This window comes from Gopherus flavomarginatus, chromosome 8 (assembly GCF_025201925.1).
Source record: "Gopherus flavomarginatus isolate rGopFla2 chromosome 8, rGopFla2.mat.asm, whole genome shotgun sequence".
Classification (NCBI taxonomy): domain Eukaryota; kingdom Metazoa; phylum Chordata; order Testudines; family Testudinidae; genus Gopherus; species Gopherus flavomarginatus.
Window position 1 is genome coordinate 71,766,655 of NC_066624.1, and position 14,958 is coordinate 71,781,612.

A 14,958-nucleotide genomic window follows, 5' to 3' on the forward strand; every position below is an offset into this window, starting at 1 on the left:
TACCATTCAACATTTTCATTAAAAAACTAGAATGATATAAAATTAACATGGCACACATTACATGGATTAAGAGCTGACTCACTCATAGGTCTCAAAACTTATTTGTAAATGAAGACTCATCATCAAGTAGGTATCTTTCTAATGGGGCCCTGCAGGGATTTGTTCTTGATCCTATGCTATTTAACATTTTTATTAATGACCTGGAAGAAAACAAAATCATCACTGATAAAGTTTGGAGATGACACAAAAACTGATGGAGTGGTAAATAACAAAGAGGTCATTAATAACCGGTCATTAATACAGAGCGATCTTGATCAGCTGGCAAACTGGTTGCAAACAAATGAACAAACAATATGCCTTTTGATATAGCTAAATGTAAATGTGTAGACCTGGGAACAAAGAATTTAGGCCATACTTACAGGATGGAGGACTCTATCCCGGGAAGCAGTGACTCTGAAAAAGGTTTGGGGGTGGTGGTGGATAATCAGCTAAACATGAACTCCCTGTGTGATGTTGGCCAAAAGGGCTAATGGGATCCTTGGATACAAAAACAGGGGAATCTTGAGTAGGAGTAGAGAGGTCATTTTACCTCTGTATTTGGCACTGCAACCGCTGCTGGAATACTGTGTCCAGTTCTGGTGTGCACAATTCAAGAAAGATGTTAATAAACTGAAGAGGGTTCAGAGAAGAGCCACGAGATCGATTAAAAGATTAGTAATCGAGCCACAAGGAACTCAATCTATTTATCTTAAAAGGATGGTTAAGGTGTGAATTGATTACAATCAATAAAGTACCTATTTGGGAAACAAATAATTGACAATGGGCTCTGCAATCTAGCAGAAAAAGGTGCAACATGATCCAATGGCTGGAAGTTGAATGTAGACAAATTCAGACTGGAAATAAGGAGTAAATTCTTAACAGTGAGAGTAATTAACCACTGGAGCAATTTACCAAGGGTCACAGTGGATTCTCCATCACTGGTAATTTTTAAATCAAGACTGGACGTTTTTCTAAAAGATCTGTTCTAAGATATTATTTTTGGGAAATTCTATAGCCTGTGTTCTACAGGACAGATGATCACAACAGGCCCTTCTAGCCTTGAAACTTATGAATCCATTTGAGGCTTTCTCCTTTGGACGGAATGTTCTGAACGCATGGGAAACAGGCACACAGAACGGAATCCATATGAACAATCACTAGAAGAACTGGGGAATCACATTACCATCTATGCATTTAGGTCAGGCGAGCAAAACAAATGGAAAGGAAGTGGAGCTTAAAATTAGTAGCCTTGGCTGACAGCTATATTATCTTTAGGATTCTGGTAGGCAGACCTAAAATGCTCTCAATAATTGCTTGTTGCCGAATATGATGGTACATACATTTACATTTAGCCATTTGGCAAAAATCTGTAGAAAATTAGTTTTAGAAATATCACCAAAACTGCTAAATAGTGCTATAAACCCTAGAATTTGATGACTGCAGAATTGCAGGATAATTTCTGACAGTGATAGAAACAGTGCTATTTCTACTTACACAGTACTCAAGAAGGGTGTTAAAATAATTGTGTGTTTTAACAATGGGTGGGTTTTAAATTCAGGAAAATCATTTATAAAAATATGAACATGAATCAGATCTATATACAACCAATTTCTATTATAAAAGAAATCCTTCCTCATTTTTCTCTTACACCAAACTTCTCTTTCCCCTTCCCCCTCCAGGCAACAAATCAGTTATCTCACATGGCTAAAGATAGCTATGTTTCATGGTTGAGACATCATTGCTGTGAATGCAGACTTAAGAATGTAAGAATGGCCACACTAGATCAGACGAATGTCCATCTAGTCTAGTTTTCTGACAGTGGCCAGTTTCAGATGCTTCAGAGGCAATGAAAAGAACTAGGCAATTTTTGAGTGATCATCCTGTTGTCCAGCCCAGCTTCTGATAGTCAGAGGCTTCAGGTCACCCAGAGCATGAGGATGCATCCATGACTACTTGGCTAATTGCCACTGATGGGCCTATCTTCTGTGATATTAGCTAATTCTTTTTTTAAAACATAGTTATGCTTTTGGCCTTTACAACATCCCTTGGCAATGAGTTCCACAAGTTGACTGTGCATTGTGTGAAGAAGTACTTCCTTATGTTTGTTTTAAAAGCTGCTGCCTATTAATTTCATTGGGTAGCCCTTGGTTCTTGTGTTATCTGAAGGGGTAAATAATATTTTCTTATTAAATTCCTGCACACCATTCATGATTTTGTAGACCTCTGTCATATCCCCCCATAATCGTGTCTTTTCTAAACTGAACAATCCCAGTCTTTTTAATCTCTCTTCATACAGAAGCTGTTTCATACTCAATCATATTTTTGCACTTTTCTATACTTTTTCCAATTTAACATCTTTTTTGAAAAGGGGCAAACAGAACTGCATGAAATATTCAAGGTGTGGGCATATTATGGATTGATATAGTGGCATTATGATATTTTTCTGTCTTATCATAGAATCATAGAATATCAGGGTTGGAAGGGACTTCAGGAGGTCATCTAGTTCAACCACCTGCTCAAAGCAGGACCAATTCTCAACTAAATCATCCCAGCCAGGGCTTTTGTCAAGCCAGACCTTAAAAACCTCTAAGGAAGGAGATTCTACCACCTCCCTAGGGAACCCATTCCAGTGCTTCAACCACCCTCCTAGTGAAAAAGTTTTTCCTAATATCCAACCTAAACCTCCCCCACTGCACCTTGAGACCATTACTCCTTGTTCTGTCATCTGTTACCACTGAGAACAGTCTAAATCCATCCTCTCTGGAACCCCCATTCAGGAAGTTGAAAGTAGCTATCAAATCCCCCTTATTCTTCTCTTCTGCAGACTAAATAATCCTAGTTCCCTCAGCCTCTCCTCATAAGTCATGTGCTCCAGCCCCTTGATCATTTTTGTGGCCCTCCGCTTGACTCTTTCCAATTTTTCCACATCCTTCTTGTAGTGTGGGGCCCAAAACTGGACACAGTACTCCAGATGAGGCCTCACCAATGTTGAATAGAGGGGAATGATCACGTCCCTCGATCTGCTGTCAATGTCCCTACTTATACAGCCCAAAATGCCGTTAGCCTTCTTGGCAACAAGGGCACACTGTTGACTCATATCCAGCTTCTCATCCACTGTAATCCATAGGTTCTTTTCTGCAGAACTGCTTCCTAGCCATTCGGTCTCTAGTGTGTAACAGTGAATGGGATTCTTCTGTCCTAAGTGCAGGACTCTGCATTTGTCCTTGTTGAACCTCATCAGGTTTCTTTTGGCCCCAATCCTCTAATTTGTCTAGGTTCCTCTGTATCCTATCCCTACCCTCCAGCATATCTACCACTCCTCCTAGTTTAGTGTCATCTGCAAACTTGCTGAGAATGCAGACCAAGCCATCCTCCAGATTATTAATGAAGATATTGAACAAAATCGGCCCCAGGACCGACCCTTGGGGCACTCCTCTTGAAACTGGCTGCCAACTAGACATGGAGCCATTGATCACTACACGTTGAACCCGACAATCTAGCCAGCTTTCTATCCACCTCATAGTCCAATCATCCAGCCCAAAATTCTTTAACTTGCTGGCAAGAATATTGTGGCAGACCGTATCAAAAGCTTTGCTAAAGTCAAGGAATAACACATCCACTGCTTTCCCCTCATCCACAGACCCAGTTATCTCCTCATAGAAGGCAATTAGGTTAGTCAGGTATGACTTGCCCTTGGTGAATTCATGCTGACTGTTCCTGATCACTTTCCTCTCCTCTAAGTGCTTCAGAATTGACTCCTTGGGGACCTGCTCCATGATTTTTCCAGGGATTGAGGTGAGGCTGACTAGCCTGTAGTTATCTGGCTCCTCCTCCTTTCTTTTTTTAAAGATGGGCACTATATTAGCCTTTTTCCAGTCATCCGGGACCTCCCCTGATCGCCATGAGTTTTCAAAGATAATGGCCAATGGCTCTGCAATCACATCCGCCAACTCCTTTAGCACTATTGGATGCAGCGCATCCAGTCCCATGGACTTGTGCTTGTCCAGTTCTTCTAAATAGTTCCGAACCACTTCTTTCTCCACAGAGGGTTGGTCACCTCCTCCCCATACTGTGCTGCCCAGTGCAGGAGTCTGGAAGCTGACTTTGTGAAGACGGAGGCAAAAAAGGCATTGAGTACATTAGCTTTTTCCATATCCTCTGTCACTAGGTTGCCTCCCTCATTCAGTAAGGGGTCCACACTTTCCTTGACTTTCTTCTTGTTGCTAACATACCTGAAAAAACCCTTCTTGTTACTCTTAACATCCCTTGCTAGCTGCAACTTCAAGTGTGTTTTGTCCTTCCTGATTTCACTCCTGCATGCCTGAGCAATATTTTTATACTCCTCCCTGGTCATTTGTCCAATCTTCTACTTCTTGTAAGCTTCTTTTTTGCATTTAAGCTCAGCAAGGATTTCACTGTTAAGCCAAGCTGGTCGCCTGCCATATTTACTATTCTTTCTACACATCAGGATGTTTTTTTCCTGCAGTCTCAATAAGTATACTTTAAAATACAGCCAGCTCTCCTTGACTCCTTTCCCCCTCACGTTATTCTCCCAGGGAATCCTGCCCATCTGTTCCCTGAGGGAGTCAAAGTCTGCTTTTCTGAAGTCCAGGGTCTGTATTCTGCTGCTCTCCTTTCTTCCTTGCATCAGGATCCTGAACTTGACCATCTCATGGTCACTGCCTCTCAGGTTCGCATCTACTTTTGCTTCCCCTACTAATTCTTCCCGGTTTGTGAGCAGCAGGTCTAGAAGAGCTCTGCCCCTAGTTGGTTCCTCCAGCACTTGCACCAGGAAATTATGCCCTACACTTTCCAAAAGCTTCCTGGATTGTCTGTGCACCACTGTACTGCTCTCTCAGCAAATAACAGGATGATCAAAGTCTCCCATGAGAACCAAGGCCTGAGATCTAGTACCTTCTGCTAGTTGCCGGAAGAAAACCTTGTCCACCTCATCCCCTTGGTCTGGTGGTCTATAGCAGACACACTTCTAAACTTAATCCAGACAGTCTTGGGTTTTTCTGCAGTTTCATAACGGAGCTCTGAGCAGTCATACTCCTCTTACATACAATGCAAATCCCCCACCTTTTCTGCCCTGCCTGTCCTTTCTGAACAGTTTATATCCATCCATGACAGTACTCCAGTCGTGTGAGTTATCCCACCAAGTCTCTATTATTCCAATCACATCATAGTTCCTTGACTGTGTCAGAACTTCCAGTTCTCCCTTCTTGTTTCCCAGGCTTCTTGCATTTGTGTATGGGCACTTAAGATAACTCGCTGATTGTCCTGCTTTCTCAGTCTGAGACAGGAGTCCTCCCCTCTTGCATTCTCCTTATCTATCCCTTTCCTACTGGGTCCTAAATATTTGGGTAGCTTTTTTGAGTGCCGGTGCATATTGAGCAGCTGTTTTCAGAGAACTATGCACAATATCTCCAAGATCTCTTTACTGAGTGGTAACTGCTAATTTAGACCTCCTAATTTTGTATGTATAATTGGGATTGTGTCTTTCACTGTGCATTACTTTACATTTATCAACAGTGAATTTCATCTGCCTTTTTGTTGCCCAGTCACCCAGTTTTTGAAGATTCCTTTGTAAGTCTTCACAGTCTGTTTACCATTTTCCAGATCTTTTGCGAATATGTTGACCAGCACTGGCTCCAGTACAGATCCTTGGGGGACCGCATTATTTACCTTTCTTGACCGTGAAAACTGACCATTTATTCCTACCTTTTGTTTCCCATCTTTTAAGCAGTTACTGATCCATGAGAGAAACTTCCCTCTTATCCCATCAGTACCTATTTTGCTTAAGAGCCTTTTGTGGGGGACCTTGTAAATGTTTCTGAAAGTCCAAGTACACTATATGCATTGGACCACCTTTGTCCACATGTTTATTGACACGCTCAGAGAATTCTAATAGATTGGTGAGGCATGATTTCCCTTTACAAAAGCCATGTTCTTTCTTCTCCAACATATCATGTTAATCTGTGTGTCTGATAATTCTATTCTTACCAGCAATACCAATTTGCTGGTATTGAAGGTAGGTTTACTGGCCTGTAATTGCCAGGATCAGCCATGAAGCCTTTTTAAAAAAAAAAAAAAAAAAAAAAAAAAAAATCAGTGTTACATTAGCTATTTGCCAGTCATCTGGTACAGAAGCTGACTTAAACGATAGGTTACATACCATAATGAGTAGTTCAGTTCATCCATATACACAGGATGTACGGTATTTTCTTAACACTTCGTTTTCAAATTAAACGAGTTAAAATTACTTCTCTCTTAAAAAGCAAAAATGTTTCAAGTTTGCTAAGGTGTATTTTTCCTTAGTCTAGGTCCACTTGGATGGCTGATCACCTTACATTATTTTACTGCATGCTGATTATGCATAGAACTGTGTGCTGGAACTGATCAACATACTTTGTTCCAGCTATAAGGAGAGGAAAGAGGTTATGACTTTATCTTAGACATCCAAACAATACTTACCGGCCAAATTTCTCAGTATTCCCCGTTTTGCCTTGTTGAATGACATGAATGAAATCATAGGTAAGAATGAAAGGCACTCGTTCCCTTTTAATTCCAAATTTGGATTTGAAGTTCCCAAGAATATGCCCAAAATCTATGTGAAAGAGCTAAACAAAAAGAGAAATAGAAATTAATTTCTCCAGAGAAATATACTATTTTTATAATTTGTTTAAAAAAAATTAAAGGGGACCTTGTCAGGGTCATAAACAGATGGTTAAGGGTTAATGTCTTTTACCTGTAAAGGGTTAAGAAGCTCAGTAAACCTCGCTGACACCTGACCAGAGGAACAATCGGGGGACAAGATACTTTCAAATCTTGGTGGAGGGAAGTCTTTGTTTGAGTTTTTTTTTTGGTTCGTTGTTAGCTCTTGGGGCTAAGAGGGATCAGATGTACACCCAGGCTTTCCCAATCTTTCTGAATCAGTCTTTCACGTTTCAAAATTGTAAGTAAAAGCCAGGCAAGACAGATTAGTCTTATGTTTGTTTTCTTAACTTGTAAATGTGTCTTTTTGCTGGAAGGATTTTTACCTCTGTTTGCTGTAACTTTGAATCTAAGGCTAGGGGAAGAGTCCCTCTGGTCTATATGAATCTGAATACCCTGTAAAGCATTTACCATCCTTATTTTACAGAGATAATTTTTACCTTTTCTTTCTTTAATTAAAAGCTTTCTTTTTAAGAACCTGATTGATTTTTCCTTGTTTTAAAATCCAAGGGGTTGAATCTGAACTCACCAGGGATTGGTGGGGGGGAAAAAGAGGGGGAATGGTTAATTTCTCCTTGTTTTAAGACCCAAGGGGTTTGTGTCTGGGTTCCCCAGGGAAGGTTTTGAGGGAACAGAAAGTGTGCCAGACACTAAATTCTGGCTGGTGGCAGTGATACCAGATTTAAGCTAGTAATTAAGCTTAAAAGTGTTCATGCAGGTCCCCACTTTTTGTACCCTAAAGTTCAAAGTGGGGGAAAAAACCTTGACAGGAGACCTTGTCAGGAACGGTTAGCTAAAAATGAGACTCTCAGTGATCCCCCATCCTGCCCTAACACCTCATCTTTTGTGTCTCTCTGAAGGAGATGTAATTTCTTGTTTAGGTTTTTATTCTCAGTGTTTCAAAACTGAACAGAAAAATCAGTGCCAGCAGCCTGGCTCTTCTGGCCACTCTGAGTACAAAGCAATGTCCACACAGGAGGATCAGTCAGAAAGGAAATCTCAGTTTCAAGCTTCCAAGGTACAGCAATAAACATTATTTACCTGTGTTAGGGCTTTACCATGATGCCCAACATCATAGTATCTGTGCCGTGGTCTACATTACGAGTTTAGGTTCAATTTAGCAGCATTAGATCGATTTAACCCTGCACCTGCCCACACGACGAAGCCATTTTTGTCGACTTCAAGGGCTCTTAAAATCGATTTCTGTACTCCTCCCCGATGAGGGGAGAAGTGCTGAAATCGACCTTGCTGGGTTGAATTTGGGGTAGTGTGGAAGCAATTCAACGGTATTGGCCTCCAGGAGCTATCCCAGAATGCTCCACTGTGACTGCTCTGGACAGTGCTCTCAACTCAGATGCACTGGCCAGGTAGATAGGAAAAGCTCTGCAAACTTTTGAATTTCATTTCCTGTTTGGCCAGCATGGCGAGCTCAGAGGTGACCGTGCAGATCTCATCAGCAGAGGTGACCATGGAGTCCCAGAATCGCAAAAGAGCTTCAGCATGGACCGAACGGGAGGTACTGGATCTGACTGCTGATTGGGAGAGGAATCCGTGCTATCAGAACTGCATTTCAAAAGACAAAATGCCCAAATATTTGAAAAAGTCTCCAAGGGCATGAAGGACAGAGGCTATAACAGGGACCCGTAGCAGTGCAGCGTGAAACTTAAGGAGCTCAGGCAAGCCTACCAAGGAACCAGAGAGGCAAACGGCCGCTCCAGGTCAGAGCCCCAGATGTGCTGCTTCTATGAAGAGCTGCATGCCATTCCAGGGCTGCCCCTACAACTACCCCACCCCTGTGCGTGGACTCCGTCAATGGATTCTCATGCAACAAGGATGCAGATTTTGGGGACAAGGAAGATGAAGAGGAGGTTGAAGATAGTGCACAGGAAGCAAGTGGTGAAACCGTTTTCCCTGACAGCCAGGAACTGTTTATCATCCTGGAGCCAATACGCTCCCAACCCACCCAAGGCTGGCTCCCGGACCCTGAGGGCAGAGAAGGGACCTCTGGTGAGTGTATCTTTGAAAACAAAATACATGGTTTAAAAGCAAGTGTATTTAATGATTAATTTGCCCTGAAGATTTGGGATGCATTCGCGGCCAGTACAGCTACAAGAAAAGTCTGTTAACGTGTATGGGGATGGAGTGGAAATTCTCCATGGATATCTCAATGAAGCTCTCCTAGATATACTCCCAAAGCCTTTGCAAAAGGTTTCTGGGGAGGGCAGCCTTATTCTGTACTCCATGGTAGGACACTTTACCACACCAGGCCAATAGCACGTAGTCTGGAATCATTGTTGCAGGTGGTTTTGGGTATATGTCGTCAGGCCCCCCTCCCACCCTGACGTCCAAATTGCCAGGGCCCATGCCTTGAGAGAAATCTTGTGTCCACGTCCTCATCATGCTCATCACCGCGCTGCCCTTGCCTCATCGCCTGCTTTTGAAGTCTCTGCTGCTGCATATACTGCAGGATAATGCGCATGGTGTTTATAGCGCTCATAACTGCCAGGATGATCTGAGCAGGCTCCATGCTTGCTGTGGTATGGCATCTACAGGAGAGCAGAGTGGCAGCGGAAGCGGTCGTTCGATGATGACAGTTTGTAGTCCTATTGCACTGTCTGCTGCCAGCAGCACCCAAGACACAACAGCGGTGGCTGAGCTGAGCAGGCTGCACGCTTGCCGTGGTATGATGTCTGTGCGGAAAAAAGGCGCAAAACGATTGTCTGCTGTTGCTCTCACAGAGGGAGGGGCGACTGACGACATGGCTTACAGGGAATTAAAATCAACAAAAGAGGTGGGTTTGCATCAAGGAGAAACATACACAACTGTTACACCAAACCCTGGCCAGTCATGAAACTGGTTTTCAAAGCCTCTGTGATGAGCAGTACACCTTGCTGTGCTCTTCTAATCACAAACAGTCTAGTCAGCAAACAGCACCAGCGAGCTTTTAAACGTCCAAAGGCACATTCTACCACCATTCTGCACTTGCTCAGCCTATAGCTGAACTGCTCCTTACTACTGTCCAGGCTTCACGAGCCATGAGAGCAAGGGGTAGGCTGGGGTAGGTGCGAACACGTGGTGCTGCTGACTGGGAGAGCAGCCTAGGCAGAAGCCTCCAGCTCGCATGATATTCCAGGGAGGACTGAACCTCCAGGAGACGAAACTTAAAGAAGAGAATGACCTGGAGTCACTCCCATTTATGTCCAGAAGCCCCAACTGACCTCACCGAGGTCTGCCAGGAGCACCCATGTCTGCCCAGGTGCCCTGACCGACCTCATTGAGGTCGGCCAGGAGCATCCAGGAGATGACGACGATGGCTAGCAGTTGTACTGCATTGTCTGCTGCTGCAAAGGCAAGAAGCTGCTGCTGTGAAGCAATGCAGTACCGTGTCTCCCAGCAGCACCCAGGAGATGTAATGGTGACAATGAGCTGAGTGAGCTCTTTGCCTGCCATGGTAGATCGTCTGCACGGGTAACCCAGGAAAAAAGGCAAGAAACGATTGTTTGCCATTGCTTTCACGGAGGGAGGGGGGCCTGATGACATGTACCCAAAACCACACGTGACAATGTTTTTGCCCCGTCAGGCACTGGGAGCTCAACCCAGAATTCCAATGGGTGGCTGAGACTATGGGAACTGTGGGATAGCTACCCACAGTGCAACGCTCCGAAAGTCAAGGCTAGCCTTGGAACTGTGGACGCACCCCGGCAACTGAATGTGCTTAGTGGGGACACACAATCAACTGTATAAAATCGATTTATAAAAAAATCAGCTTCTATAAAATTGACCTAATTTCATACTGTAGACACACCCTAAGTGTTTTCCACGTGAAGTCCCCTGTAGACTTCAAGGAGTCTCTGGCATTCTACCTTTACAGGGCTGAAATTTTGTCAGGTAAGGTTTTTTAAAATAAATAAATAAATACTTATTAAAATTTAATTTATTTCATGTTTTTGGTGATGGGGCAGTGTCAGGGATATTAAAGGAAAAATTCTACAAATTAATAAAATACTGACAGCATTGTTCTAAAAATGAGAAAATGTTTTGTAGATGGAGGTGTGATTTCACTGAAATCTGGATAAAGCTACACTAGAAATAAAAAATATTCATTATGAAAAACAGTTTTTATTGAGAGTATTCTTCATGTTTAACCCTAATGGAATCATACAGTTCAAAACTCCATACTTGGATTTTCTAGGTTGGTACTTTGCAAGATACACTAAGATCTGACCATAGCTATAATCATCTAAGGCAGGGGTAGGCTACCTATGGCAAACGTGCCAAAGGCGGCACGCGAGTTGATTTTCAGTGGCACTCTCACTGCCTGGGTCCTGGCCACTGGTCCAGGGAGCTTTGCAATTTAATTTTCAATGAAGCTTCTCAAATATTTTTAAAACCTTATTTACTTTACATACAACAATAGTTTAGTTATATATTATAGACTTATAGAAAGAGACCTTCTAAAAACATTAAAATGTATTACTGGCACATGAAACCTTAAATGAGAATGAATAAATGAAGACTCAGCACACCAGTTCTGAAAGGTTTTCAACCCCTGATCTAGGGCTATAAGGAGTAGCACCGTGTACATAATTGATTTTTCTGCTTTGGTGGCCAAACCAAAAAATAACTTACAATTCTGTTTGGGCTGACCCAAAACACAAATGTTTCAGTCTTTCTGGAGAAACGAAGATGGAAAAAAAAATCTGTTTTAGGTTGAACAAAACTTTTTGCTCAATCTGAAACTAAAGTGTTTTGCTTTCAAGATTAACTTTTCAATTTTTTTTAAAAAACAAAACAGTGAAATTCTGAAACAAAATGTCTTTCTGAAATAAGAAGTTAAAATATTACATTGTAGAAATGCTGAAAATGAACTGTTTGCATATTTCACAAAATATACAGTTGACCAAAAATTTTTCTGAAATAGACTTGAATATGCATTTCGATTAAACAGAATCAGCATTTTTCAGTGAAAAAAATGATTAGCATGAAAAAAATTTGCCCAGCTCTAATAAGGAGACTTATTGGGTTTTAGGGAAATGATGAATTATTCAGAACAATCTTACTTGACAAATAATTAATTTACAATATATGCAGTGATCTCTAAGCTGCTATCCTCTCTTGATTAAAATCTTTCCTCAAGACTCACTTTTTCTCCTCATCTACCAGAATGGAGTTAACCATGACGACTACTATTTACATATAGAGTTCCATATTTATGTTTTATTCTAATAAGACACCAAAACTAGAATAAGACAAAGGTACCTGAAAAAAACCTCAAGTAAGCTTTGTACAAGAATTATAATGGCAAAGACTTTTTTTAAATAGAGTTCATCTAACTGCTAACAGGATTCTTACCTGACCATTCTTCCTGACCATGATATTGTCACTATGTCTGTCACCGATGCCCAGTACGTAAGTAGCTACACAGTAGCCAGCACAAGATAGGGTGAACTCCTCGATGGCTCGATCCAGGTCATCTCTAAAAAACACAGAGGCAAACAATAATTCTGCACATTAGCAATAATTCACCTTCTATTTTCACATTAAGAAAACACATACTTTTGCTTAAACTAGGATCAGAGATGGATATTTTAAAACAGCCCAACTGCAGGATTATTAAACCATTTCACTATGTAGACATGAAATGATTACAGTAGGCAATGGCACTGAGCCATTAGGTATGTGTAATTATTATTTTCTTTAAACTATGTTTCATGGCTTATCCAATGATGCTGCCAATGGTGGAATTGAGTGTTTGGACTCCAAGAGCAACCTGAATCTGAATCCGGCATCTAAAAAGAAAAAGGCAACAAACTTGCGAAGACATCTATATATGTGTGTACTTGTTCATAGCTGCATGCACACAATGGGCGAGATCATCACTCCACTCAGCCCTTTTACATGGGTAAAAGGGACAGAGCAATGTAAAAGGCAGGTAAAAGTCTTGGATGCAGCCAAGGGAAGACTCTCAAGGCACAGGAACAGTGAAAGACAGAAATGAGACTGCTGTCTGAGGACTCCCTGGCAGGCCCTGGCATACAGGGAGTGCTGGAGGCAGGGCTACAGCACACAGTGCTTGGAGATTCCAGACAGCGCTATGGCCCAACGGGTCCCAGACAAGTCCTGAGGGATGTCTAAATTATGCTCGAGACTGCAGAGTTTACAGCCACCTTAGCCTCTCCCAATCCCTGGGCTGTGAGTTTTCTGCTGTGCCTCTTGAGGTGCAGTGCAGAATCTCACCCAATCCTTTTGGATATGTATTATGGTGATGCTATAATGGCTCCAGAATTCAGATTGCTTTGAATTTAAAAAGGGGATCAAACCTATTTATTACAGGTTAATAATACAGTGTACGCTCTACTGATTCTGAATACAGAATACATTTTCTGAAAATTTACTTGAAAAATGGGTGCTCTGCATCACCGTGCAGGACTGGACCCTAAAATGGGATTTGTGATTTTTTTCTTAATCCTCAAAGCAGAATTTCACCTTGTAGGAAATTTTATAACATAAGTTATAAGCAAGAAATACACATGAAAATTTACCCTAAATTGTATTCCTTTAGCCAGTTTAAGAGAGCATCTTTGTTGAATGCAGCAGCAGCAGCAACATTGCTACTATTTAACTGAATATCTGCAATGGTTTCTGCAGCAGAAACAGCCTCAATAAGGCCAGAATGGTCTCCTGTTGCTAAACAACCATATGGCAACATCCTGAAACAAAACAGAGACACTATTAAAAAAAATATTAAGAAGACTGTTTCTTTCAACACAAACATTCTTGGGCTGCATGTCTATGCTAATTTTAAGGCTAAATTCTCAGAAGTTAATAAATGGACATGTCTCCAGAGTGAAAACGTCAATGCTTTATTTAAAAATAGTATTTTCCCTCCACTACATAAATACAGAAACTGCTGAAGAAGCTCACTTTTACAAATACCAATCTTACAAGTTACAAATGGCCACTTATATGAAATGATTTCCTGATTTATTTATTTTTTGGGGGGGGAGAGAAAGGCAGGGAGGGTGGATATCACATAACAAAATTCATGTAGATGAAGAACAAGTCAACATTCTTTCACATTTTGATGCCTTTAGTGTATTGGAAATTCTTTTGCAATGCTTAGAAGGACAAGAAGAAAATGATGCAGTGCACAATACTACAATTTATACACTGTACTTACTGTAATTCTTAGCGCTTAAAAGGTCTTAAAGACCTTTTCCACTTTACACACTCCTCAGTCCCCAATTAGTCTGCAAAACAGGGATTCTACTATATGGGAAATAAGCAACATTTTGCTTTTTACAGAAGTGTAATTCTGTTAGAAAAACAATAGAGGGAGCCATTTCATGTCAGTTGCAAGTTTAGAATGTAAACCAGCTGTAAAGAGGAAGTACATTACATTCACACTCACTTTAAGATTCCTTTACACTGTCAGAGAAGTTTAAAGGTGTCTGAGTGCCAATGAAAATCCAGCCCCTCTATATTTTAGACACTATTTATCGGATTTCCATTCTTTCTAGTTCAATTTAAAAGTTTCAAGAAATTAATAAAGAGGTAGCACAGTATCTTCTCCAAAGTCTTTAAGAATGACCACTGTAGGTTGCTTGGGTGCATTACAAAGAGATAGAAAACCCAAATCTGGAATTTCTTTTACAGGACATCCACCACCACCACACTAATTTAAAATCAAGAAAATTGTAAAAGACAAGGAAGTGCACACCACAGGTACTGATGTTGATAGAAAAGACCATCTAGAGACGAGCATATTGGCAACACATAATTATGTTATACTCAACAATGGTAATATATTCTGTTTTCAGTTTTGATAATTCATATTGAAGTAAATTAGAGCTAAGATTGAACTGGACCACACAAATGCAACCAATATGGTGAGGAGGTATGGATGGGGAATACAAAAAACAGGCTTAAGATTATTTAATGCAGAACTAATTTAATTGAGGTATTTACAAGTATGGAGAATAGGGTCATATAGATGCTAGCAATATTTACTACTCAAATAAATATGAAGCAGTTTCATCAAATCTGGTGTTCTAGTTGTACACTATTCCCATCACTAACCCTAAGACGATTTATTTTATACTTCTTCATTAAAGTAACTGATTATAAAACTGAAATTTACTATAATAGAAATTACAAAATATTCATAAATATTAAAAAGCTGGTTACTAATTTTAGGATTTA

General features: G+C 41.0%; 1 protein-coding gene across 5 annotated transcripts in view; it reads right to left on the bottom strand.

Annotated features, from left to right (window-relative positions):
* The window catches only part of PIK3CB (phosphatidylinositol-4,5-bisphosphate 3-kinase catalytic subunit beta), a 223,008-nt gene that overhangs the window by 7,647 nt on the left and 200,403 nt on the right, over window positions 1-14,958 (bottom strand). For 4 of the 5 annotated variants that reach the window (XM_050964001.1, XM_050964000.1, XM_050963998.1 and 1 more), the window contains 3 exons: window positions 13,299-13,466; window positions 12,109-12,232; window positions 6,517-6,662 (listed from right to left, as the gene is read on the bottom strand). In XM_050964001.1, the coding sequence (XP_050819958.1) occupies window positions 6,517-6,662; window positions 12,109-12,232; window positions 13,299-13,466 (438 nt within the window). Of the gene's footprint in view, window positions 1-6,516; window positions 6,663-9,128; window positions 9,447-12,108; window positions 12,233-13,298; window positions 13,467-14,958 lie in introns of those variants that run through there. The other variant, XM_050964003.1, reaches the window with a different exon arrangement.